Source organism: Populus alba, chromosome 10 (assembly GCF_005239225.2).
Source record: "Populus alba chromosome 10, ASM523922v2, whole genome shotgun sequence".
In the NCBI taxonomy this organism is placed as follows: domain Eukaryota; kingdom Viridiplantae; phylum Streptophyta; class Magnoliopsida; order Malpighiales; family Salicaceae; genus Populus; species Populus alba.
The window spans coordinates 15,766,013-15,792,590 of NC_133293.1; the positions used below are offsets into that span (position 1 = coordinate 15,766,013).

The 26,578-nt window shown below is 34.6% G+C and overlaps 3 protein-coding genes across 10 annotated transcripts; all 3 read right to left on the minus strand.

The window, feature by feature from the left end:
• Positions 1 to 1,878: 1,878 nt before the first annotated feature.
• On the minus strand, positions 1,879 to 6,158 carry LOC118043279 (probable 6-phosphogluconolactonase 1). 8 transcript variants are annotated; one of them, XR_012170904.1, is made up of 5 exons: positions 5,217 to 5,371; positions 4,509 to 4,682; positions 4,288 to 4,423; positions 2,155 to 3,012; positions 1,879 to 2,075 (listed from the first exon to the last, which is right to left on the minus strand). XR_012170904.1 is itself a non-coding variant. In XM_073411746.1 (4 exons), the coding sequence occupies exons 2-4, from the start codon at positions 4,679 to 4,681 to the stop codon at positions 2,518 to 2,520; spliced, it is 804 nt and encodes a 267-aa protein (XP_073267847.1). In that variant the 5' UTR covers position 4,682; positions 5,950 to 6,158; the 3' UTR covers positions 1,879 to 2,517. The 8 variants fall into 8 exon arrangements, 6 of the variants coding, with proteins under 6 accessions (XP_073267847.1, XP_073267846.1, XP_034907083.1 ...); XR_012170903.1 differs by having other exon boundaries at positions 1,879 to 2,084; XM_073411746.1 differs by lacking the exon at positions 5,217 to 5,371 and adding an exon at positions 5,950 to 6,158 and having other exon boundaries at positions 1,879 to 3,012.
• A 6,786-nt stretch (positions 6,159 to 12,944) lies between these two features.
• LOC118043280 (uncharacterized) lies at positions 12,945 to 14,990 on the minus strand. The gene is made up of 5 exons (XM_035051197.2): positions 14,515 to 14,990; positions 14,302 to 14,363; positions 14,023 to 14,198; positions 13,554 to 13,662; positions 12,945 to 13,442 (listed from the first exon to the last, which is right to left on the minus strand). The coding sequence occupies exons 1-5, from the start codon at positions 14,807 to 14,809 to the stop codon at positions 13,149 to 13,151; spliced, it is 936 nt and encodes a 311-aa protein (XP_034907088.1). The 5' UTR covers positions 14,810 to 14,990; the 3' UTR covers positions 12,945 to 13,148.
• Positions 14,991 to 17,039: 2,049 nt separating this feature from the next.
• On the minus strand, positions 17,040 to 26,275 carry LOC118043281 (serine/threonine-protein kinase 1). The gene is made up of 18 exons (XM_035051198.2): positions 25,500 to 26,275; positions 25,147 to 25,235; positions 24,945 to 25,052; positions 24,659 to 24,766; positions 24,417 to 24,507; positions 23,177 to 23,229; positions 21,886 to 21,948; positions 21,391 to 21,435; positions 20,860 to 20,895; positions 20,600 to 20,655; positions 20,395 to 20,476; positions 19,622 to 19,744; positions 19,406 to 19,517; positions 18,496 to 18,652; positions 18,048 to 18,273; positions 17,646 to 17,846; positions 17,482 to 17,567; positions 17,040 to 17,355 (listed from the first exon to the last, which is right to left on the minus strand). The coding sequence occupies exons 1-18, from the start codon at positions 26,233 to 26,235 to the stop codon at positions 17,256 to 17,258; spliced, it is 2,472 nt and encodes an 823-aa protein (XP_034907089.1). The 5' UTR covers positions 26,236 to 26,275; the 3' UTR covers positions 17,040 to 17,255.
• Positions 26,276 to 26,578: the final 303 nt, after the last annotated feature.

Genomic DNA, 26,578 nt, shown 5'->3' on the forward strand with positions numbered 1-26,578 from the left:
AAAAAATATATTTTTAAATAAAAATATATAAAAATAAGAGGTTTGTTTGTGAAACAAAGTATCTCGCTGTCATGAAACGGTTTTTTTGTACTCCCTCGCTTTGATACATGGATGCAACTTCTCACACAAACTCTCTTTTTAGAGCTTGTGGGTGCCAACGGATTTGACATTCTCATTTTGCCTTTCGTTTTCCACTTGTTAACATCTATGGTGATGTGATTTGATAATGATTTTTTTTTTTCAAGTAAAAATATATTTTTTGTTATCTAACATTGATTTATTTTTTTAATTATCTTATGAGCTCAAGAATATTTTAATCTTTTAATAAATAAATAAAATAATTAGTGTATGAAAAATGGGAGATACTCGTTTCTTTTTTAAGAGTGCTTATGATGCCTTTTAGTGATTGTTGATCGCCCTTCGAGGTGGCGTGTGAAGTCTTACACCATGTTTTACATGATGGGCCAACAAGTGTCATCCTTCGTGTTACAATGAAACTTTGACAATGATTTTTTCCATCCCCCTCTTCTCTCTCTCCTTTATCTCAAAAAATATATTGATCTTGCAAAATTTTAAAGTGGTACTTTTTTTTTTAATTGTATCAAATTTGATTTATTTATTTTTTAATTTTATTATTGGCATTTGATTTTTATATTTTTTTTATTAAATATGATCTTCATTCTTTTTTATTTCTATTTATTTTTCTTTTGATTTTTTTTTATTAGGTTTTATTTTTTAATTTAATCTCTAATCATTTTATTTATATATTTTTTATTATATTTGATCATCATTCTTATTATTACAATTTATTTAATTTTGAATTCTTTTCTTGATTAATTGATTTTTTGATAATTTCATCCATTATTATTTCATTTTATTTAATTTTTATATTATATTTGGTGTTAATTTTTTCATTGTGCTTTTAAAACCCAACCCGATATTCAACCCCTATCATATTCTAGCCATAGGTTGGGTTGAATGACTAGGATTATTAGTCTCAATTAGATTTTTTATTGTGACGAAGTAAAAATAATATTATTTTAATGAAAAAAATAATTACAAAAAACAAATCAACTGGGTGACATAATTTTTTCCAAACTAATTACTTGATTTCTTTATTCAACTAAAAAGTAAAAAAGGTAATAACAAACATAGATATAAATCTTATAATTAAAATGAGATATCGAAGTTGGAGCATAATACGATAGCATCGTGGTAGAGGAGACAATAACAAAACTTGTTAAAACAATGTCTTTGAAGTTAACAGAGCATTCAAGGATATCGTCTCCTAAGCCTCTTATCGCTTGAGATCTTGCATAATATTTGTAGATCCGAGCTCATATCTGTTAAGTTTCAACAAAAAAAAAATTCCTACTTTTTATGCAAGTTTATCACGTGTGAACCTGTATATTAACATGATGTTTTATTACAATTTCTTGTTCTGAGTTATATTATATGGGTATACTACCCAAGTTAAGTATAGTTGATGATATGTTATATATATCATTTCCTGTTTAAATAAATTTCGAGTAGCAGCATCCATTGTTACTTATCGAGAAAAAAAGTACCGTCACTTTCTTGAAAGAGATGAGAGATGCTCTCACCATTATTTAAGTTCATGATTATTGAGAGCAAGTGAAGAAGCTAATCATGATTTCCATGGAAAGTGATGTCACGTTTAGGGCAGGATTAGGTTTCTGTTCAATCTTCTCCTTTTTCTTTTTCCTGCTTACTTTCCCTTCAACGGCTTCATCATCAAGTCCAACAGGAATGTACAAGCAAATGGTACGATGTCAGTTGGTTGTTTTTTTTCAGTTAAGAAACTCAAAATTTATGCATGCCTGGTTGAACCTGCTGATTCCAGTACATTGCTCCACAACCAAATTATTCTGAAGAACTAGAACAATACCCGACGGAAACGGGGAAAAAAGAGCAACAATAATATCAGACAGCACAGAATATGATGCTGCATTTGAGCATTTCAGTTCCATAGATTTAAGCCCCAAGGGTGCCGGAGAATTTCGGTGTGAACTGTAAACCTTTTGACTTGCTGTCAATGCTCGCTTGCATGCAACCTGTAGGGACTAAATGCCAGAGTCAAATTATATCTGAGAAAAAAAGAAAAAAAAAAAGAAAGAGCAAGGGAAGTCCTACAGAATGTCATGGAACTTGTAATCTCTCTGTAAAGCAAAAGACAGAATCTCTTTTTAACATCCCGTTGGCCTGGCTCTCCCGTGAACTATTATCCCACCTTCATAATCCATCCTGGAAGAAACAGAACCAGGAAAAGTTTTTGCACCGAGGCCCCAACTTTATTCTTCATACAAAAAGGATATCACACTTCTCCAACTCCTCTCAAGAAGAGAGGATAAAATGGAGAATCTAACCCAAAGCAAACGAGAGAAAAGGGAAAAGAAGAGGGGGAACGCGGGAGGCTGGTAAAAGAAAGAAAAGGATCCACAGGTGTTGAGTCCTTCCACACGTACAAACACACATATCGGCAGTAACAGCTTGACTCTACTCAGAAAATTGAGGACCGTCAAGTTTTGAGGCAGCTGGCTTGTCCAAAAACCACACCAGCTTCCCTTTTGTTGGCTGTACCAACCGTCCAGGCAATGACAGGTAGTCCGGTCCTACATCATCAATTGCCAAGTGCACAGCCTCTGCTTTGCTCTCACCTGTCACAACCACGGCCACGTTGGATGCTGAGTTGATGACAGGCAAAGTGAATGTGATCCTCTCCGGTGGGGGTTTGGGGGAGTCGGTAATAAAAGTTACCCACTCCGATTTCTCGTCAAGCATAGGGTGGTTAGGGAATAGCGAAGCAACATGACCATCAGGACCCATTCCAAGAAGGACGAGGTCAAACTTGGGGCAGTCACTATTATCAGACACATTAATTGTCCGTGTTTTCACTAACTGTCGAATATGAAACTCATAGTCATCAGCAGCCTCCTCTGCTGACACTGAATCATTGATAGAATTCACATGACTGGGTACCACGGGCACCTGCTAGCATAACACACATACAATGATAAGAACGTAGGTGACTGTCAAAGCATAACCACACAATATAGAGACAAACATCAACTTTCTGATCTCATTTTTATTTAATGCTGTATCCATGCAACTCTTATTTCAGATTAGTACTGGTAGGGTAATTTTCACAACCACCCTTCGCAACAAGGAATGTGAAGCCCGAAAAAGCCTGCAGTGTTCACAAAGAGAACACCTTGAATAAGACCTTTGTTCTAAAATTTTCAATATTTCTGCCATGTCAACTACATTGAACAGAATCTGTTGAATACAAGATGAAAGAAGCTGCTTAAGATGGTGGATTGAGATAGACAGAAAGAAGAGCGGCTGAGGTGGAAATGGAAGATGATTGTCAAAGATCTACTCTGGAATATTGGTCTACATAGTACAAAAGGAAAAAATGATCGATTTTAAAAAGCCAGTCCAAAGTAGGTGGCATTTTCAGCTATATTGGGTTGTGCAGAGCAGAAGTGCATAAAAATAGTCCATTATAACAAAAGAGAAGATCATGAATGAATGAGCAGATGAACAACAAGTACACAGAAACTGCCCTTGACAGAGGTTAGTGCTATGTAGAAACTCAAAATTATCCCGTTATTTAAAGTGTTTGTAGTAGAAATGGACAAAAGCATCAGCAATATAGAAGCCCACTTCCTAAGACATCTTTTTTAGCTGCAAATTTCATTGAACTGCAAAAATGTTGATATTGGATGATAGCAGTGGTTTGCCAGAGGGTTTGAAAAGAAGACAGACATTGTAGAAGAATTAAAATAGACTCGAAAATGAAAATGAAAATGCATGCAACAACACAAAATGGAAACATGAAGCTCATGGTACTCTTTACTCAATGCAATATCACAACACCAGAAGTCTACAGTCAGCTAATCACTAGATGAGGTGGTTTCATGAGAGACTTGGCATCAATTATAAATGCAAATTATCCACCCAAAACAGGAAAACGTAAGCATTGCATGGAATCAAGACAAGATTTGGGAGGTGGATTTATACTAACAATGGCTTCACGTTAAAACCAACGCATTGGCCGATTTAACACGAAAACAGAAGAATTGGTACTTGATTATTTGGTGAACAAAGCAAAGAAATCCAGATGCAGCAAATGCTTGACCAAGGCAGCCACTTTAAAATACTTCAGTTCACTTTCCTTCCGTCTTTTTGGAAACTGATAGCAGCATGCTTGTAGAAAAAGGAAAGTTATAAATGTATATATAAGAAACTAACAACAGCACAAACCTTGGACAAAAGACCATCCTTCGCAAGCTTATAATTGCTATCAGCATGAGTTTTCCCCACCACACGTTCATCCGCCCAAAATATATACCATTTAGCCCAGTCTACAGTCTTGTGATAAGGAGCTTCACAAAGTTTCCTGCTATCCACCAGAAATTTAAACAAACACGCAAACATCATAAAACCAAAAAATGAGGAAACATGAAATGAAATTGCATAAATACCCCATCAAGCCAATGAGAGAACCACCAGATATGGCAATGGCAAAGACACCCCTCTCCTTCACCGATGCCTCTGATAATTCAGCAATATATTCTGCCAAATCAGTGCCAAGCTCAACCAAATTCTCATGAATCCTCAACTCTCCTCTAACTTTATGAACACTAGAATGAGCCATCCTACACAACAAGTTTAACAACTCAATCATTAACATATTTAACAAATGAACACCAGGAAACAAAGTTATGGTCAAAGGAGCAACAAAACATAAACAACTTAGTGGCAACAATTAAAGGAAAAACAGAGAGAGAACCATAACGTCAAATATCCACCAAGTGTCGCAGTTTATTGGCAACTCATCCAATACAAAATTCATGAAACAGCAAAATTCTCTCATATAAACAAACAGCAAGCAAGAAAAATTACTTGATACATTCAGTCGAAATTGACAAATATATAATGGCAATCCAACTATAAATGGCCTGATCATTATAATTCAAATATCAGTGCCAGATAAATAAAAGAAAGATACATTAAGCAGAGAGATTTCTCAAAAAATAACCAAACCCAGATCAGAAAAACCATTAAAAAATTATACCATGCCCCATTACGCCAACAAACCAAAGCAATACAAACACGCACACGGATTTCTCAAAATAAATGAAAAGAAAAGAAAAGGACTTTCGCAATAATACATGGAAATAAGTGCTTACAAAGAAGAAGGAGAAAGAGAGAAAGAAAAGAAAATGGAAGATGGTGATGATGACGGGTATATATCGACACAAACAAGAGATTATTACTATGCATGTCAGCCTCTATTCTCTCTCTGTGTATACATATATATAATAATAAAAAGAAGAGCTGTAGACGCACAAGAAGAAGAAGTTGTAGCAGAAGTAGAAAAGAACTGGAAGAGAGCAAATATTACCTTGTGGGTTTCCACGTGTATCCAATGATCGTGACAAAACACACGCACACAACGTAAACGGATAAATTTAGACACAAAAAACAAAAGAAATTCTGTCTGTTACAACTTCTTCTTCCTCCTCTTCTGCGTTTACTACTCTTCTTTATATATTTTATATAAATGAGAGAATCTCTCAAATGCTAGATCCTCTCCGGTCTCTCCTCCGTACTTCCATTCCATTACTTCTAATCTACCCCAAAATGTTTTTTTTTTAAATAACAAGATTATTAATTACCAATGATACTTGTAATATAAAAACCACTCAGTTTTGTTGTTGGCACGTACTAATTGGTATTGATTGGTCTATCTTGTTTTTTTCTGGAAATAATAAATAAATGGATAAATCAAGGGGAGCTCACAGAGTTTGTGACAGAAAGAGAGTCTCATGGCACCAAAAACCTGTCTTGATCATTTCATGACAAATGTACCAATAGAGACTTTCGTCTTCTTTCACTGATAGCTAAAAGCCTAAAACTTACCCCTTTCTTTTTTTATTCTTTCACCAAGGGATTTTCTTCCTTTCTCTTTTTCTCCTTACTTCTTTCTTCAGTCTCTTTGATCTTTATCATGTACAAGCAATCACTTTTCCTTCCCAGTTCTATGTTAGTTTTTTGTTCTCTTTAGAAAATCCTCTCTTTCCTTTTTATTTTTTTTCGGTTTCTTTTCGCTTCTACCCCAAAAACCAGCTAATTTTTTAAGTTTTGAAATGTATTTGTGCGTCTGTCTGACACTTGACCTCTCTCAAATTCTTGAACCTTGATCCCTCCACCAGCTAGGATCGTGTAATTTATAATCTTGCACATTGAATAATGATGCACGTACAGTGCTTTTATGCTAGCTATCGATTTACAATGGGCGGCCAGAATGATTTCCAGAATTTAAAATTTTGCACACATTTACAAGCTATGTATATATATACATATAATATAGTTTTAGTGGGTAGCATGATTAAATTATGTATTTTATATTACTATAGTAATTTGTAGTCTCCAAAGCAATGTATTTATAATCTTTTTTTATCGTAGTTGAAAGTGTTTTAACTATGCCATCATAATCTTTTGTAGCAATTATTTATTTGGCATAAACAAGCTTTATGTCATCTTTCATGGTGTTTGTATTAAAGATATATCATGTCAGCCATCATTTTCTTTAGTTTCTCCAACTTCCTCCACCACCATAGAATAAAAGAGAGAAGAAATGAATGATGAACATATCAAAGAGAAGTTTGGAATCTCATGCTATCAGTATCAAGCAATAGCTGCAGAACGGAGAGAAAGGGAAGGGGTCTTGGAAGTAAAAGTTCTTTTCATAAAAAAAGCACCAACAAATCAAAACCCCACATGATGACAAATCAAGAATTGGTTAATATAAGTACTTGAGGTCTTGGCCAGTTTTCACATCCTGGAATCTATCGCATTATCAAAAGGGACTACATCCTGATGGAGTCATAACATTGTTTACCCCTTTTGGGAAGGAGCAGAGGAACTATGAAATGATGTCTTGTTGCCTGATATCTTACCCTTTCGATTACAACCTTGACCAAGAAAATAAATACCTCCGACCATGCCCTGTCAACTGGCTACCTTCTTCGAGGAGAACTTCTCATCTTTAGCACTTGCTTTTTCGCAGGAGAAAGAAAATGGCAAGAAGGAAAATACAAATTTATTAAACCTTTTTTTATACAATTCAAAGATAATGATGATAATAAAAATTGAAAAAGAAAAAAACTATGCTAGCTGTGGTGATTAGAGGGGGGGGGTGATTATCCTCATATAATGCGAACACTAGTACACATTTTTATATTTGAATCTTCTTCTCCCCTGGTCTTGGCTAGAATCTAAATTTGTTTCCCTCTTAATAACAAGCACTTCAAATTTTATAATGAAGTTCTTGGCAAAGAACATTTTGAATTCACTCAAGGGAAAAGTTAGGAGGTTCCATGTTATTGTTCATCATGGTTGCGAAGAGAGGAAGCCATGGGCTGATTGGTTGGAAAATTTGAGTTTAGAGATTATAATTCATTGAGGTGTCATGACCCCTTTAATAAGCAAAGGAACCATTGTTTTTATATTTTTTTAAAACCAATCTAGATTTTGCTTCTTAAGACAAATCTAGTCAAGTTTGGAGCCAGATTTCGTGCCTCCCAACTTCCCAACATGTATATGATATGCGCCTGGTAACTGCTAAATCCATTCCCTTTATTCCGAAAAATAGTTTTTTTTTCTTAATTAGATACCTTAATATATATATGTTTTATCAAAAGATTTGAGTATATATTTTTACTACTATATCTTTCTTTTTTTAAAATAATTAAGTTCATATATTTTTCTGCTCAAAGAACAATGTGGGTGAATTGATATAATATCTAATCTAAGATTTCTGGGATCTTTTCCCCCGACTTGGGCCGTTTGCCATCCCTGATCAACCATTCTCATTATCCAAAGCACCTTACAATAAGAGAATTTTTTTTTTAAAAAAAATAATTTTTAATCAATCTATCTATTCTACTGGGATAGAGAGATATCTCAATTTAATCTGATTATTATTACATTTTACCTTAACGTAATTATTTGCATAGAAATGCATAATAATATATATAAAAATGGTAACAGATGCTTTTCATCAAGAAGTAACGGCAGGCTTAGCTGATGTAGAAAAGAAGACCATATCACCATACTGTCTTTTCAAGCTTGAGAGGAATGGAGATTTTGGGCGAGTAATGGAAAGAATAAAAACTTTAGCAGTGAAAGTAACTTCTGATCCACTATATATCCTGGAGGACCATCAGTAATCGTCAATCATTAATTCCATGGTGGTTTGGTGGCATGTTTAGTGGTCTCCTACAATTATGACTGTGATTAAAAAACAGGAAATTATCATCTTGCTCAACAGAATAAACACTGTGTAATTGTTTCCGGCGATAATTCTCTGTTCCATTTCCCAGCAGCTCCTTCTCGAGTTATTATTGATAATATTTACGAGGGTAGTTCTACAAGTGTACTGGGAAATAATGTTCATAGAAAATAAAAACAAAACCATACTTTGAAATGCTATTTTCTTAAAAGATATCCAGCACCAGCAGAAACAATTCAAACCGGTTTCACATTTATCCGCTCATCATTTTTAACAAAAAGTTTGAATTCAAAGCGTCGTCGTTGTTTCTAGAATAAATGATTTTATCGTCAAAAGCATTGATTGAAAAACTTGTTCTCTTATTAATGGAAGTCAACAAGGATTGGTCAAGGGAGAATTCACGGCTGAAAACAACATTAAACGTAAAAAGGAGTATCGGTACTCACCATTGATGAGCACTTCCGATGCGTCCATGAGGAATAATTAAAGTTAAAGCAAGACAAGCATACTGGGATCTAACTTCAGCTAAATTCTACACTTTCAACTACTAAAGTAAGTTTTCAAAATCAAACATGATGCCTTTGACATAAACTAATCCACTCAGCCATCATCACTAAAGTTAGAACGAAGGTAGATTATAAAAGTTTACTCTAATTTCTTCCTAGACAAAGTAGAGATTCTTTCTTCTAGTTGTTTCCATTCCGTATACTCCAAATTTATACATACTCACCCGCCATATTCTTACCTACCCCTAGCTAGTTTTATGGCATTGTACATAGAAATACAGTATATAATTGCTCCAAAGTGTGGTTGGTATACACGGTCAATTAAATTAGGTGAAGCGAGAAAAAGAAAATGGAGGATAAATTAAAGATTGCCAGATTAATGAATCTTGAAAAGTAATCTCTTCTTAAAGTCCAATCTAGCTAGCGAGGAGCTTGTCTTGGAAATAGATTGATTAGTCTAAGCACTAATTAAATATTTTAGTTGTTAATTAGTGATTAATTAGATGTTTCTGAAATGATGATGCATGGCTCCATGATTCATAAAAAAAATTATATAATTCGCGTTGCTGTTGAAGGCTTCGACTGAATGTTGCTGTGTCTGCCGTCACACTAATTAAGCATATTAGCTTAGCTCCTACGTGCTACGGGATAGTGTATGAAGCTAGCTTGCCCACAATTATATATTTTGTATATTAATCTGAGTTATTGATCCTTGTCAGCTCCAGCGTATTAACTACAAGGAGAACCACCTCACAAAAACCCAATCAAAACAGCATTCTAGTACTATTCATGCTCACGTGTGAGTGACATAGATATATGTAATTTTATTTTATTTTTTTTTATATCTCGACTAATTTTAAAATTTTTAAAGTTAATAATCATAACCATCATTTTTTATTTTAAGCATGCTTATAATTTGCATCTTATATTTTTAAAAATTACATTTTTCATTTTAAGATTAATATAGATAATTTTTTCATCTATTTTTAAATTAAAAACCCAAAAACACTCATGTTTCAAAAGAAGCTAGGCAATATTGCACTTTCATTTTATAAATTAGACTTCCTTTTTTAAAAGAAAATTTTTTAAAAAAAAATCCATGTCACTTATATTCAATATCGATGTTTTGTTTTGTAATAAATCATAAAAGAAAAAATGAAAGAAAAACGAAGAACTATGCTTAGAAACACATTTTGCTTGATTTGTTCTACTGATCACATCAAAGTCGAATGGGGGTTAAGTTATTCGAATGAATCTGAACCTTTTTTGCATTTTGCTTTTATCTATTTCATGCGTTTATCATCCTTTCAATAGTTATTTGATCATTTCATAGCATTTTGATCAAAAGTCAACTCAATTTCTGATCAAAAGTCAACTCAATTTCTGATGTTTAGCATAATAAATTCTTAACGGAAGGTGGAAAGTGTTATCACGAGAAAAATAAAGGGTAGAAAGTGCAAAGTTTTCAAGATAAAGAGTGCAGAGCATAATGATACTAGAAGAGAGGGTGGTGAAGGGAATTAACTCATAAAAACATTTATGCATGTAAAAATATCAATTATGAAAAAATAAGCTACCTTAAACTCATTATAGAAAACACATAAAGGTTTTTTTGTTGTACATGTAATATTCACTATCTCACATTTATTATACTCATGGTTTAATTTTTTTTTATTTTTTATTTTGATCCTTAATTTTTTTGGCATGATTTTATCTTTTCTAAGTCAAATTAAAGAACAACTAAATCAAATTTATTGATTAAAGTTAGAATTCAAAGGATGGAGAATCAAAATAGAAAAAACATCATAAATAAGCAAAGGTTTCAAAGTTCTCATAAAAAATCCACTTTAATCCTCAAGTTTCACATAGTATACATTTTTTATTCCTTAACATTTTTTTAATTTAAATTTGGTATAAAAATTTATTTTTGTTACAAGATGAATGCCAATAATTTGCCCAGAGATTATGTTATTTAATATATTTTTTTTATTTAACTTTTGGTTTGTGATTTTGGGTGACTATCTAATAATTCTATGTAATAATACTTGAATTTAGAGCAATGATAAAAAATAATAACTCTTCTTGACTCAAAAAAAAAAAAAAAAAAAGAGGTTTAATTATTGTGTCTGCGGGTGGGTGGGTGATGGACGACAGTGTGGGGGCGGGCCTTGGAGGTGTGAACTTAAATGGATTAGGCCTTCAGACTAGGCCCAGTTTATTGAGGGCCCAGAGGACAGGAGAAGATAGGCTGAACGGACAGCTACCTATCATTTAGGGCGGCTGTCCTGGACGGTAGGCCTGCAACTTTTTTATATATATACTATCATGCCATCTTTTTTGTTAGAATGACAAAATGCATAGAGATTTGAGCTCTGGAAAGGCACGCTCAGCTTGTAATATGCCCTTTAAATCTTTCCTCCACCAATCGAGTTGGGTAACACACACACACACACACACACACTACCTAATACTTTGTTTTGTCAATTTGTGCAAAAAGAAATGCCCATTTCTAACATGATATATGAGATGGAAAAATCCACTTGCTTCTTAGTCCAAAAGGACCCCGGATGCCAGATGGAGCTATTGAAAGAAATCGAGTCGTCACTGAGTTGCGGAAATGTTTGACTCAGAACTCGCTGGGCAGATCTGTGCACTTTCCAGATATTCCTATGCGTGGAGAATTGCAAGCTTTTAGATGTGAAAATAGAATACACACGAGTTATCTTAACAGCAGTGCTACATGAAAGGTGAAATTTAAATAAAAAGATTGGGCCTGTGACTACAAGTTACGGTAAGCTTCCTTGGTTAAAAAAAACTTTGACAATGAGTCTGACATGCTAAATATTAGGGGTCAGAAAAAAACTGATAAACCGATTAAATCGAAGGAAATCGAAAAAAAAAAAAAAAAAAAAAATTAAATTAACCGATTAAAAAATCACAAAAAAAATCTGGTTCGGTTTGGTTTCGATTTTTAAAGTCTGAAACCGATTGAAGCGAACCGAACCGGTTCAACCAACCACCGCTTAAAAAAAATAAAACAATTAAAAATACCATGCTTTCTAACCCTAAAATAACATTAAGCCATCAGTTGCCGTCACCCCTCCCCTCCCTTCTCTACATCTCTCTTCTTTTTTCTTTTACTTTCACTTTATTTTCTGGCTGGCCCTCCTCCCCTCCCTGCATCTCTCTCCCTTTACTCCCTGGCTGGTGAAAAATCAAAACAGAACAAGTTGGTCATCATTGGCTCTACTGAGATAGAGAGTGGCGAAGAAGATTACTTGGCTTAGTTAACTCACCAAATGGCTCACTCCACCCTTGAAGATGATTTCAAGAGAAACGACCTCCCTTGCAGGACCGAAAAGATTAAGGCATTGCTTCCTTTATGTTTCTTTTTAAAGTAGGACAACCTGCTCTGGTTTCTGTGATTATGTTTTTCAAGGCTAATGTTCGAGTCTTGGGTTTTTTGCCTGATTTGCAAGGTTGGGTTTTGTCTGGATCTTCTCAATCAACACTATGTGCAGTTGAACGCAGGTGCAAGCGTGGACAAGGATCTAGCCATGGAAGCCCGAATAGGTCTTCACCTCTAGCAACTTAGGATCTACTGTATAAGATTGCAGGAGAAGTAGAGAGAACCATTGGGTTTGAACCGATTTGGAAGGGGAAAAAACCAAACCGAACCGAAATTAATCGGTTTGAACCAGTTTTCGGTTCGGTTCAATTCAAAAAATTAAAAAAAAAAATTCAGCTTGGTTATTTATTTTGGTTTAAAACCGGATCGAACTGAAAATGCGGAGCCCTACCAAATATGTATTGAATTAAAAAATATTCTAACCGCAGAAAATTTAAAGTAAGTTTGTTTTAAGAATATTAAAAAATAATTTGTTTTTTATTGATTAGATGTATTAGAAAAATATATTTTTCTATACATATAAATCAATTTTTTTTATTGCCTTGAATGATGATAAAATGAGAAAAGTTATGATGTTACTGATAAAAACAATGATGATAGTTATTGTAACAATAATAATTATAATAACATGATAAATAATGGTTGTATTGATGATTATTTTAATGACAAGATAATGATGGTGAAAATGATATTGAAAATGCTGTAGTTACATAAATAACCAAATGGTGTTGGTTTAGAGATGTTAGATTTGATCAAAGAAAAATTGTATGGTGCTCGGAGAGCAATCGTAAAAATATTAAAAAAATTAATTTAAAATTAAAAAAGAAAAAAAAAAAGAGGAAGCAGAACGGGCAATACGAAACGGAGATTTAATGATCAAACTTTTGAGCAGAGACAAATAATTGATATATCAGCAGTCAAGATACAAAGATACCATTCCATGCATTTTGAATGGCAACGTTAATCTCCAGTCCCTCCTTTTGCGGTTTAATGGTCTACCCTTGCTCTCAGGGTCCCTGTTTTCCTTCACATCTGCCAACTTCCATACACAGTTCTCTGATTCCATTTCCACGGACTCCAGAAAGAAGACTCCATTCGTTTCTGTGCCACTGCCTTCTGAATAGCATACTCTCATGGGCATGGCTTTAAACCGAGACAAATCTTCTGGTACCTTAAGTATCCTCTCTGCGCCAGGAGTCGACACCTTCAAGACAAGAACACTGCTATCCTTATGTGTCCTTATGGAATTACGCTAAAACTTCTAAAAGAAACTTGTGTGAGGAAAAATAGAGAAGAGCAGCCAACCATAAATTACCTCGACAGCCAAATTGTTAGGTATTTCTCCAAGTGCCCCGACTTCCTCCAATCTTTTCCTATATTCTTGACAGTAGCTTTCGAGCTCCTCAATGCTGGGACATCCATATCTGATGAACGATGATTATGGATGTTAAATGTCCATATACAAGAAAATAGACCATCTTCCACAAACAAACTGACATAGATATATGGAATCGTATCCTCCAATTAGCTAAATTATGGATATTGTGGAAGGAATGCAACCCAAGTGTGTTTCATTGAGAAGAAACTTCTCCCACCTCTTTAAAGAATTTTATGTCAAGAATCATTTGCAATCAGCGGTATTTTGTTAATGACAAGGGTTTCTTAGACTTTGTCAATTAGATTCTAAATTGGCACTTAATGAGCTATCTTAATTGCTCGATTATAAAACGCAATAGGAAGTCATTCATCTGTCTTTCCAAATTCACAGGAAGAGAGAACCTTACGGTTGGGACAGTTTATCGAGTCTGACAAAAACATATCCGCGAGGAGTAGTCTTGAAAGCGAAGAGTTCGATATCATCACCAAATGACAATAACACCTCACGAGCAATGGAGAGAGTTCGTTCGCCCCAGGGTAAGCCTTGCAACACAACTCCACCACCATCCCCGCCATCACCTAACTATATTAATTCATGAAAAACAACTAGCACCATCAAATTGCGACCATCAACTATAGAATATGAACACGAGAATTTTCTATAGATTAAAAAATAATAATAATACCTTTGGCTCCACTTCCTCCTCCTCTTCCCATCCATCCGATTCAACATCTTCAGTTGTTTCATCTGTAGCATCACAATAAGAAAAATAAAAAAGAGGGGGACTTTTATCAAACACTTAAGTAGCACGTGTTTTAGAATAAGCTTTGAAGTTCAGAACCCAATAGCATCGTTATGTTTGATAGATTAAAAAAAAAGGAAAGAAACAGGGGATTACAATAAAGAAGGTCATCTTCGCTGCTATTCTCTTCAGTGGAGATAGTGGTGCTTAAAAACCGAGGGGTTAGAGAAGGAGAGAAGTGGAGAGAAGTGGGTTGTTTTGAAAAGAAAGCAAGTAAACGAGAAGAGAAGGAGGGGTTTTGAAGGGTTTTGATTGCATGTTCGTGTGTTGCGAGGGTGAAGAAAGAGAGGCTTCTAATGGCAGTAGTAGTTGATAAAGATGAAGAAAAGAAATCTAGACGGCGACAACCGGGTCGTAGTAGCAGATGCTGGATGATTCGCCCACTTCTCATTGTTGATGACCGTTATCGCTATGGCTATTCGTGTCTCCCTTCTCGCCGTCACTCTATTTGGCTTCTATTAAACCGGTCGGGTTGTGCTGCTGGCTGTCTCTGTATTCTGTTCGTTGTGCCATGTATCTCGTTTAAGTTTTTCCCTTTTCTTTTTAAGTTCACTCAACCAGTGTCCCCGTCCGCTCCGATCGGATTTTTTTTTTTCAAATGTAGAAAAATTATTTTAATATGTTTATAAATAAAAAAATTAATAATTAGACGAGGATGAGGTTAACTTATTAAATTTATTGTCCTAATAATTTTATAAAAAAATAAATTTAAATTATTAAATTTAATTTTTAATAAACTAATATTGAATGATAAAATTAAAAATAAAATTTAATAAAAAAAAAAGATCGAGTCAACTCGAATTAACATGTCATACATGAAACCATGAGATTAGGATAACATCATATAGAGCAAAGCAATAAAAAATTATAAAACTCAATCATTAATCAAATCCAATATTTAAAGATGAAATTAAAAAATACTTTAATTGAAAAGGGACATAAAAAAATCAATTGAGTCAATCGATCAAACTTGTGACTTGGATCATAAGACAATGATAATATCATAGATTAAATCCAATGTTGCACAGTGAAATGACTAAAACACCTTTTGAAAAAAAAACTTAAACATTTAACGACAACGCATGAATCTTCAAGGCAAGCAGCTCCTCTATCACTAAAGTGGCATGTGTGATCAACTTTCCTCTAGTTTGGCGTCTAGCAACTTTTTTTTATATCTTCTCCTTTTGATTTTTGCACTTAGCCCTACAAAGTTTTAAAGTTGCATTTTAATTTGTTTTTTTTTTTAAATTTAATTTTTTTTTTTTATTACTTTTTTTTTATCTTAAATAATTAATGGAATTGAAATTTTCTTTTGATTTTATATTATTTTGATTTTTTATCAGAATTGATCATAGTTTTTTATTGTAATTTTTTTATCATTTTCTTAAATTTTCTTAATTGAACTTATTTTTCCAATTGTCTCTCAATATTTTATTTATTTATTTTAGATTCAATCCTTATAAATTTTAATTGCTATTTTTTTTGTTCTCAATCCTTTTTTATTGAAACTTTCTTTTTTAAAATTTTATTTTTCATCATTTTGTTGATTAAAAATTTGGCTTTAAATTTTTTTTTGTGTTTGTTTTTTATGGGATAATTCTAGCGTCGAGACTTGGATCACAAGTTTGAAAGTTTTGTTTGGTTTGACCTATGTCTTTTTTGTAATTCTTTTTTATAATTGATTTTTTTTATTCTATTTTTTTACGGAGTTATTTTGATTTCAAGTGTCGCAAGCTTTGTGGCTTAATCTAGGTTGATTTAGGCCAAGTTTAATATTGTTCAATTTATCCACAGTTGCTCGAGCAAAGTTTGTTTTATTTGAAAAGGTTTTTAAAACTAATGTTTTAATGATTTCATTCTTTTAATTTTATTTTTTTTATCAGATTTAATCCTCATTCTTGATGTATTAAAGTTATTATAGTCTTATTAGAATACAAATTTATTTTTTTAAAACATGTTTTTTTTCATCACTCTTTAAATTTTTTTTTCTATAATTTTTTTCATTTTTTTATTATTATCTTTTCTACTTTGACAAAATTTTAATAAATATTATTTTTTTAATTTCATCATTAAATATTAAATTGGTTAGGAATTTGAGTACATTAAAGTTATTGTAGTCTTATAAGTTTAGCATACAAATTAACAAGTTAACCTTTGTAACCTAAATCAATCTAACATATTATTATCTTAATATCTATAAAAAAATTTCATTCTAAATATTTATTCTAAACCAAACAATATTTTTTACTGGCTATTTAAGTTACACTTGAACTCGTAAAAATAACCAGTTCAGATTCAATCTCCATATAATTTTTTTTTTTTTATTAAAAAAAAATATTAGTAGAACCTAAATCATGTTGTATCGTGTTGCATGCTAATATTCTAATAATAACTAATTAAATACTACTAATTACTTCATAAACATAGTAAATTTTCAATATCTCGCTGTTTGTTTTATTTTTTTCTTGGGAGAGGAGGCAAAAAATCATGAAAGCCCATTCCATCATATTTTCTTCTCTTTCCTTTTCCTCCATCATCAAAGTTCAACCTTGTTGAGGAAGAAAGCATATTATAGTGACCAGGAAAAACCACATCAGAAGTTAATAGCTACGAATGCAGAGTGAGAAAATATACTAATTTATTTTTCTACCTATTAACCATGTAATATACAGTGGCAGCAGGGAAAAAAAAAAAGAGAAGCACAAAACTGTCCCCTCTGACACCCGAATTTTTGCCGCTTAAGAGAATTACAAACAAATCACAGCATTGCTTGAAAAGAGTAAAGGGCAGATGAATGGGGAAGAAAAGGCACTCTCATTTACAAACATGCGACTTGTCTAGAGTCGGAGGATAGTTCGAAGAGTATCACAAAGATTTTGAATGGTTTGTTTCTCTTGCGTTGCTTGCAACTCTTGGAGTGGCATCTCTTCATAGCACCTGCAATGAATGAATGCAAGTATATGTGTAGGTAAACAAAATATGCAATGAATGAATGAAATGATTTCTACAGAGGAGTCATTAATCAAATAAATGCATTGGAGAAGATTAATAAGCGGGCCTTACATTTTGTGGTAGGCTAAAGCCTGCGCCAGATTCAGCAGCGTAGAACTTGAAGTCAGTCTTTGGTAAACACCTGGAGGAAGTGGCATCTGCAGCATATAAATTAAACACGTAAGCACACGAATTTCTTTGAAGGGGAGAGAGGGAGACGGGTTGGGGGTAATAACCTCGTTTTGTATCCTTCGGCCCTTTTTTGATGGTCCATCACCAGAAAAAAGCTCCTGAAGTGCTTCTGCTGCTACAGTTCCACTATTATCACACTGGATGCCTCCAAGCACATTGTCTGATAAGAGAGCAATGGGGGATATGTCTGTTGCCCGCAAAAATGGAATGGGCACGGTATTACCTGCTGCATATATGGACCAAAGCTGCATAGAAATGACTTCAACGTAAGCAGTCACAATTATCCGCAAAAGAAAATAAAGAGTTTAATACAGAAGAAAACACTTGAGCATAACTGAAAATCAATTTCAGTAACGCTAAATTCATATACTGAAAACACATGTTCAGTGTGCACCACTTGGAACAAAATCATTTAAACTCTTGGATGAGTTCAGAATGAATATAACCTTATCTTGCAATGCAAAAGCTTTTCTGCTGACTGTTTCATTCTTCAAAGTGGAACAGCCCAGGCTGCCACCACCTCCAACGTGTGCTTTAGATATGGTATTTTTCTTGAGATTCTGCTCAGAATAGCCAGAAACTTCAGGAGTAGATGTCTGTATCGTCTGCAATGCAGGAAACGATTCTCCAACCAAAGGATTGTTTGCAGCAACCCCTGTTGCATTATCCAACCTAACAGAGAAGTGCTAATTAATTGGTGCACTCTAACTTGTAAGTAAAATAACATGAGCAGGCACTAGGCAATGGATATCAGCTTGGAGGGAAACTCAAAATAACAACTAAAGGGCAAGGTAATATGTACAGGTATAATCCTATACTGGGAATAATCTTATAACCAATAAACTGGGATCATTCTCTCAAATAAACATCAGAGTTAAATGGTGAATTGAGTACCAGGGGTCAGCAGATTTGCCTCCTGTGCCACTAACTGAAAGGCCTTCTATGTTTCCTGGGTGGTCTTGTAAGGTCCCCCCCGCATCATATAATGCAGTCTGTAAGCCTGTCTTATCTGTTTCCTCTCCACCATGAACTACAAAAGTCCCATAGTCACCTGCACACATATGAACCATAAATGAATTGGGGGTTAAAAACATATCAAATCATCTTATGTTAGTCTAAACACATTTTGAACCAGGCCAATTTCTCTCTCTCATGTGTCAATGAGTCACCAAGTTGTTGGCAAGGAGGACCTTTTTAGAAGGCAGCAGGCCTTGTCACCAAAAATCGAACCTAACATGCTTACTGTGAAGCACAAACCAGAAACATCCCTAATTTGGACAAAATTACTATATCAGTCTGAAATGGACTGCAATGGCTGAAAGGGACTAGAATGGAAGGTAAGATTGAATGAGAGGAGTCCTGTATGTTTCATTGGTGAGCTATAAAGTAATGTTCCATCCCATTCAACCACAGCTGAATAAGATCAATAAAGCAATAAAGTTGGTTAAGGTCCCAACAATAAGTGGTGTATCCATAATAGACTTTATCCACAAACTCCATGAGGCATAGGTGGCAGTCAAGGCCTGGTGGTAACTCCATCACATGGCAGATTAGCAACTATCTACAATAACTTTTCTCAACTTTCCAGATAAGATCAAGTTTGGTGAAGACTACTAGCAATCAAGCTCTAAGCAGGCCTTTTGAGACATGTAAACAAAGTCCACTTTATACCATGCTACAAAAATCAGCTTCCCTAATTAAAAAAAAAAAAAAAAAAAAAAGATGACTGGTAGTGGTAAACTCTTAAGTTCAGAAGAACTTTTTCCATCCTATCACAAAACATAGAATGCAATCAAAACCATACCTCCAGCCATATCGACACCATCTGAAGAGCTGTGCACTTCATTTACCATAGGAAGTCGATTTGACGGAACAGTGTCTCCATAAACCTCATTCAGTTTTGGACCTTCAGTTGGCTGTTTCAGATTGAGATAAGTTAGGAAATACTGAATGATTTCTCAGAAATAGTTAGAAAGAGATTTCTTCAGTTTCTAAAGGTAGAAATTTGACAGTAACAAACTTCTGATTCAGCTGGAGCAAGATTTTGCGCCTGCAGAGACATTGCAGTCCTAATTTGCCTGGCCTTTTCAATCTTTGGCGACATTGCAGAGGCTCCAACTTTGCATCTATCAATAAATTTGTGCTAGGTTCCAACAAAATACAGGAAAAACAGTTCAAGTCAGAATTAATAAATAACAATATGATATATAAAGAAGTTCCAGAGAAAAAGATAATACAAGCGAGAGAGAGAAGAATCCTGCACATGTTTCAATCCCTGGATAAAATAAAATGTCATCACTACAAACCAGCTCAAGTCAACGAAGTCACAGTCCAAAACTAGTTGAGCTTGAGCTTGGCTACTTAGGTACGCTACCTTTATTTTGGTCTCTAAACTATTATGGCCTAAACTAGTTGTTGTAATGCATTATTTGTGTCACCAAGCTCTAAGTTCATCTTCTTCAAGTCATAAATGAACAATCTTATTATTCTGACAAGCCAACCATGAATGTTAGTCAAAGACAAAAATATTCAAGACAATTATTTGAAGCTTTGCCAATGTTTAATTTACACAAAAATCTGTTAACAAGGTTGAACAGGATATAGGCACAAGGCAAACCAAGAACAGTCACAAAGCATCAAAAGGATCAATGAAAAAGAACTGACAGCATCAGAAGTATGACCAAACCCGAAACAAAGAGCTGTCCAAGCCTAAAATGCACGCAGCACAGTTCTAAACAATCAGTACACCTTCCAATATGCATATTTTCCCTGTTGACATACAAGTCTCCATACCTTCAGCATCTCAGATGCCATTGGACGTGAGCGTGGTTCCTTTGTAAGGCACTTCGCCACAAAATCATGGAAGACAAGAGACCTGGCAGATAAAACAACAAATGGTTAAACACCAAAACACATGCTGCTGTGTCAAAAAAATGTAAAGGCAACCACTAGCGAATTGTTGCAAAAGATTGTGGGTAAAAAGAACTGAAAGGCGAACCATTTTTCTTTATCCTCAAGCATTGGGGCTGGCTCAATGGATATCATGAACAAAACCTATCACAGATGATAAACATGCCAAACTTAAAAATTTTAATAGTGAACAAAGGTTGATCAAATAAGTTCAAAAAATCCCTGAGCATCATATTTATAGGAGGAGAATTTACGTGTAGTCAATGATGTGCATGTATTACCCATAAGCTTCTCAACAAAAACTATACAGTAACAGTAACAAGTTCAAATGCTTGAGTAATCACTAACCCTCATAGGATGCACCGTGGATCTTGGGGGAAGTCCCTGAAGAAAAAAATGAAAAATTAAGAAGTCGTCAAAAAATTCTTTTTAGATAAGAAAAGGATGACAAAAGTTACTACAAAAAGAGTGATATAATCCATGCGCGACACATCATTCATTACTCAGCACAAGACAACTTTCACTCTTTTATTTTATATTTTTTTATTTTTCTGTTTCTGTTCGTTTCTCCACCAGCAATAGAGTTAATACCAAATTCTTTATTTGTCACTATTTGGTCTATGGATTGGGAAAAAAACAATACAACAAATACATCAGAGAATACTGGCTTTCTTTTTTTAACTAGCTATATCATATCCCAAGCTTGTATGTGGATGACAACTTGAACTATAAGGACCAGGGACAACTTTAGCTGCAAATACCACGAAGCAGCTAACTGGGAAAAGAACAATCATAAGTAGCTGCTATAAGAAACTAAGCAACTAGGAAAACTATCAAGATTGTTGGGGGAATCCTTGATATCATTATAAATGCATATACCTCTGCCATTTCAATAGCAGAAACACCAAGAGCCCATACATCCACCTGAAAGAAAAATATGGTAACAGTAAGAAGTTAGTTGTATAGAGACTTGTGGAACAGCAAATGTGCACCATACTTCCAAAACAATGATGCCTTCAAGAATTGGGCAATTATATCATGCAGGCACAGCACACACTAGACATTTGAGACTGAAAATTTTTTTGAAGGGAAAGAATAGAAACAATGGAGGTTTCTGTTAAAAAAAAATTCAATTTATTGTCAGCAGGTTACCGGCCCTACTTGAGAGATACTTTTTGGTGGTTCAGTCAGTATAGTATAGTATAGTATAGTATGCGAGAAAGCTCTTGGAACCCACAACCAAGGCAAAATGAGGTCATGTGAACACCCATATCCATGCACATAACATGCTTTCAAGTCCTATTACCCAATGAAAAGGGAAGAGAGTTGGACAGTAGAAAGAAAAAGGAAACTAACAAAGAATGGAAATGATACCTTCCCATCATATCGACTTTCTTGGATAACTTCTGGAGCCATCCAATGCGGAGTGCCAATAAACTGCACATAAAATAAAACTCACTAGTCCATTAACTATATATAAAATCACGAGCTAAAACATTTGACTTGATAAAAATACCCTTTAAATTTTTTTAACTCAATGAGCAAACTAGACAATCTTCTTTAAGAAAAAATGGAACCAAGAATAAGAAATCGAGTTTTTTTTTTTCTTTTTTAAATTTAAAAAAACAATTTCAACCAAATTTACCAGAATTGATATACCATCTACACTCACCTCACATTTAAACAAACATACCAGCTTTTAATTTGTTCAAATACTTAGAAAATTATTATTTTCTAGTTTTCTCTTGTCTATACTTGCCTTTTCCTATATATAATATAGCTCATGTTGAGTACAATATGCAAAATTTTGAACCACTGCTTTTATAGAAGGAAAGATTTTTGGTTAGTTGGGCTTTTTCTGCTACCATAGGTCTTGATCACCCATTAGGCTTTGCCTTTAAAATCCTCCCTTTTTTCTTCAAATCCACTCTTTGAAGTGACTCCTTTTTCCAATTGAAGGTGGATGGCAAACAACCGTGCAAGAATCACATGTTTATTGCTATCCAAAATTTTCACAAGAACAAAATACATGTAGCTTAATGAGCTCTTTTTGCATTTGGAATTGTTATTAGAGAAGGTCTTGGGATATTTCTAATTGAACATTTATTTACTATATGGAGAACCAAAAACTAGTGTTACTCAAAATAGCTGGATTCTTGAAACAAAGAAAAGAGTTCAGTAAATAAATTTCAAGTGCAGGAAGAAAGGAACTGATACAGGAGAGGGAAAGTGCATAAAGTATGTTTTTCTCTATTTTTTTTTATCTTTAGTATATAATTTAGAAAGAAAAATGAAATGCTGACGAATCATGTGGTTTGAAGTCTGTACAGCATAGAATACCTTGTTTAAAAGTTGTCACAAACACCATATTTTGGTAGAAAGATTAAAAGTAACTTATCATGAGAAATAGGTTTGAGGGTACCTTAATGTAGGAAAGACAACTCGATGAAGGTACATTGGAAGTTTACATTTTCAAATACATCACAGGCTGACATGCAGAAAGTTAACATAAAGTTGTCTTTCCAGACATCAGGCTTTTTCTGAGGCATGCAATTCTATACTAGGAATGCTATTGTCTAGAAAAAGCTGGAGCACGCTACAAGCAATTCTAATTCACAAAATATGAATTCATAAAAACTGCACATTAGTTCAACAATTACTGTACCGTATTACGCTTTGACATGGTCCTTGTAAGCTGCGCGGCAACCCCAAAATCACCTGCTCAGACATTGCAATAACCACAAAATTCTGGATCAGTTTGATGGTAACTTTGCACTCTAAAAGTTAGAATATAGAAGGGAAAGGGCTTTAAACTTTAGCAGAAGAAAAGGAAGTCATATTTCAGTGGGCTTTCACAAGAAAAAGCATGGTGCACGGAATGAATTCTGAGATATTCTGTCAAGTATGACATTAAATACAGGCACAAATTCTAATCCTGAAAATATGACATTTTGATCCAAATCATGGTCTGCCTCTTCAACAATGTTGGCAGCCAGAAACAAGACATGTTTATAAAAAATTTTAATGTCTTGAATGTCTCAATACGATGGAAATTCTTTCATACAGTTTTAAACTTTTTCAAGGGAAGCAAACTCAATCTCAATCATCAAAAGTTAATACCAAATTTATGAATTTGATTTCCTTCAGAAGACCAACCTCTAATCCATTTGTCATACAGGACTTAAAGGTAGCCTAGCCCATGTAGCTTCTTCGCTAACTAGACTTATAAAACACAGATGCAGGCAACAAAACAAGCAAAATTCTTGTATTTTGTGTGATTTTGGAAGACAATGGTATTTCTGTAATTTCCAGACTTGCACAAATTATCATGGTCTGGATTTTATTTTATATCTTAGTGTCCTATTAGCCCTTAATTAAGATGTGGTGCTCAGATTTTCTATCTTCTAGATGTGACTCCTAAAAAACCTACGGGAGTGAAGTTGGTAGCCCTTCAACTTTCATCAAGAACTTAGATTCCAAACCCTAAATCCCTTTCTTCTAGTCTAAACTCTTAGAATTCTCAAATCCCAAGCCCTAATCCTCCATGAATCCCCGGTAGTACATAAACTTTGAATCTGTTGTGTCATAAACTCAGCATTAACAAGTGCAATCATTTCCACTTCATTATTTTATATTAATCAAGACATTATGGATATACAAGCATTCAAGTCAGGGAGTGAAAAGAAAAACTGTTAAGAATGAAAGTTAGGAGCAAGTCCACGTCATGGTATTCAAACATTCTTTTGCAACATGAAAGCTATCAATGTCATTTAAAAAAACAATAGGACTACCAAAAAGCATTTTAGGAAAAACAAAACCCTACAATAGGTGATTCCTTTCTGTTTCTTATAAGCATAATTGGAGTTCCATTATTTACCACATAATTTTTGAAAGAAAATACTCACCCAACTTGACTTCACCTTGTTCAGTTAACAAAATATTACCACCCTTAATGTCTCTATGGACCTTGAAAATTGAATGCAGATAAGCAAGGCCCTGCATGATATTTAGAAGAATAAAAAGAGGTACAAATCAAACCACCATAGTATGTAAAAATAGAGCAAATTGAAAAATGAATAAAAAAATGGAATAGACAAGTATCAACATTTTCTTCTCTCAAGTCCCAACCAATTAAAATCAAGGATACCTTCAAAGCTTCTCTACATATGTATGCTATTTGATACTCTTCCAAAGGTTCCTCAGTAACATTCATTAAGTCAGAAACACTTCCACCCCCACAGTACTCCATAACAATCTGCAAATAATAATAATAGTAATAGTAATAATAGTAACAGTAACAACAACAACTAGTCTTGCAAAAAACACCCCAGTAAAAAGCATCTAGCACCAAAAAATAAACTTGTGACAGGGTGAAACCCATAGAATCAAACTGATTGCTAATCCTCAAATAAGTAACCAAAAAGAGTTCATACCCAAAGATAATCTTCACCTTGATAGCTCCCAAGATATCGAACAACATTTGGATGACTGCATTGTTGCAACATCTCAATTTCACCACGAATTTCTTCATATCCCTCCTCCTGCATACAAGCAGCATTTGGACCCACATCCAATATTCATTCGGCCAACAAATTAAAGAATTTAATTATAAGCAGAACAAGGAAGCACACTCACTCCTTCGGTCAATGATATAACTTTGATAGCAACAAGCTCTGAACTTCGTAAATCCCTAGCCTTGTAAACAGCCCCGTAAGACCCCTTCCCTGACACCCAAGAACCAAACTCAGCACACAACACTTTAAAATACTCACTTTAAAGTGAGTAACAAATACCAGAGACAAAGCTTAATCAAGATAATTACCTTATCGAAAACAAACCATTAACTAGTCCACTAAACATTTAAACCTCACCCGTTACCACAATGACTATAATGCTCACTTACCATCCCTTGTTCTACATACACATCTATATTCAAACTCAAAATGCATAATAACACAAAAAAATACGCTTTCAAAAAGTGCACGCACCGAGTTCATTAAGCAATTCATACTTAGTAGCAGGATCCTCTCTAGTAACACTCTCTGGAATCGAACTCGAAGACATTTTGCTTTGCTTCTGCTGGTGTTGTTTACCCTCCTCTCCTAGCAACCCACTCCCTTTCCGCTCCTTTCCAAACCCTAGCTCCCCGGACGCCTGCATACTTGCCACCGCCTTCCCCATCGTTGATCCACCACCACCACTCCCGCTTCTCCTCACCACCGTCGATTTCACCAAAAATGTCCCAAACTCCTCTCTCCCATCATCATCCCCGTCACTATTATCTCCAATATCATTGATTCGGCTTTCAAATTCCGTGAAAGGAGCGCTATGAGGCTTCCTTGGAGGGGCAACCGAGGATGATGACGACCATGACTGTTTCTGATGGCGTCCGCGGCCGGTCTTGACTATCATAGTGCCGAAATCAGCGTCGTCGTCGTCGTCGCCACCGCCAAAGTCCTTTGGAAGGCGTTTGAGGAGAGGAGGAAGAGATTCCTCGTCTTCTTCTTCTTCTACGTCTACGTCGTCGTTTTTGCTGTTGTTTTCTCCCACTCCTTTATAAAGCATTGTAGCGTAGATGTTGTTGTCGTCGGTTTTGGATTTGTATTCGGGTTCAGAGTCGGAGTCTGAGTTGTGAATTACGACAGTAGAGTAGAGTTCCGATTTATTAGGGGTTTTGCTGGTGCGGGTCCGGCGAGATGGAGATGGATGATCCATTCTCCACATCGAGTGTGAAACGGAGTGGGAGAGAGAAAGAGAGGAATGACCGTTGAAGAGGAAAGCGAAAAAAGGTCCGTCTTGATGGGCTTGTTGGTGACTTATTGGGCTATCTCAGCTTAATTGAGCGGTCCATATGCTAATAAATGAAGCCCCCATCCCACAAGTCTGAGGCCCATCGTGATTTAATGTCATGGACAAGGCAATGCAATAGAGGTTGATTTTAGTAATCCAGGTATTGTCTGATCTAGAGCCCATGGGATTTGTTCGATAGTTCCTAATTTTATGATAAATAAATATTCAAAAGCTTTAAAACTCAATTTTTTCGATATATAAAATTATAAATACTTCA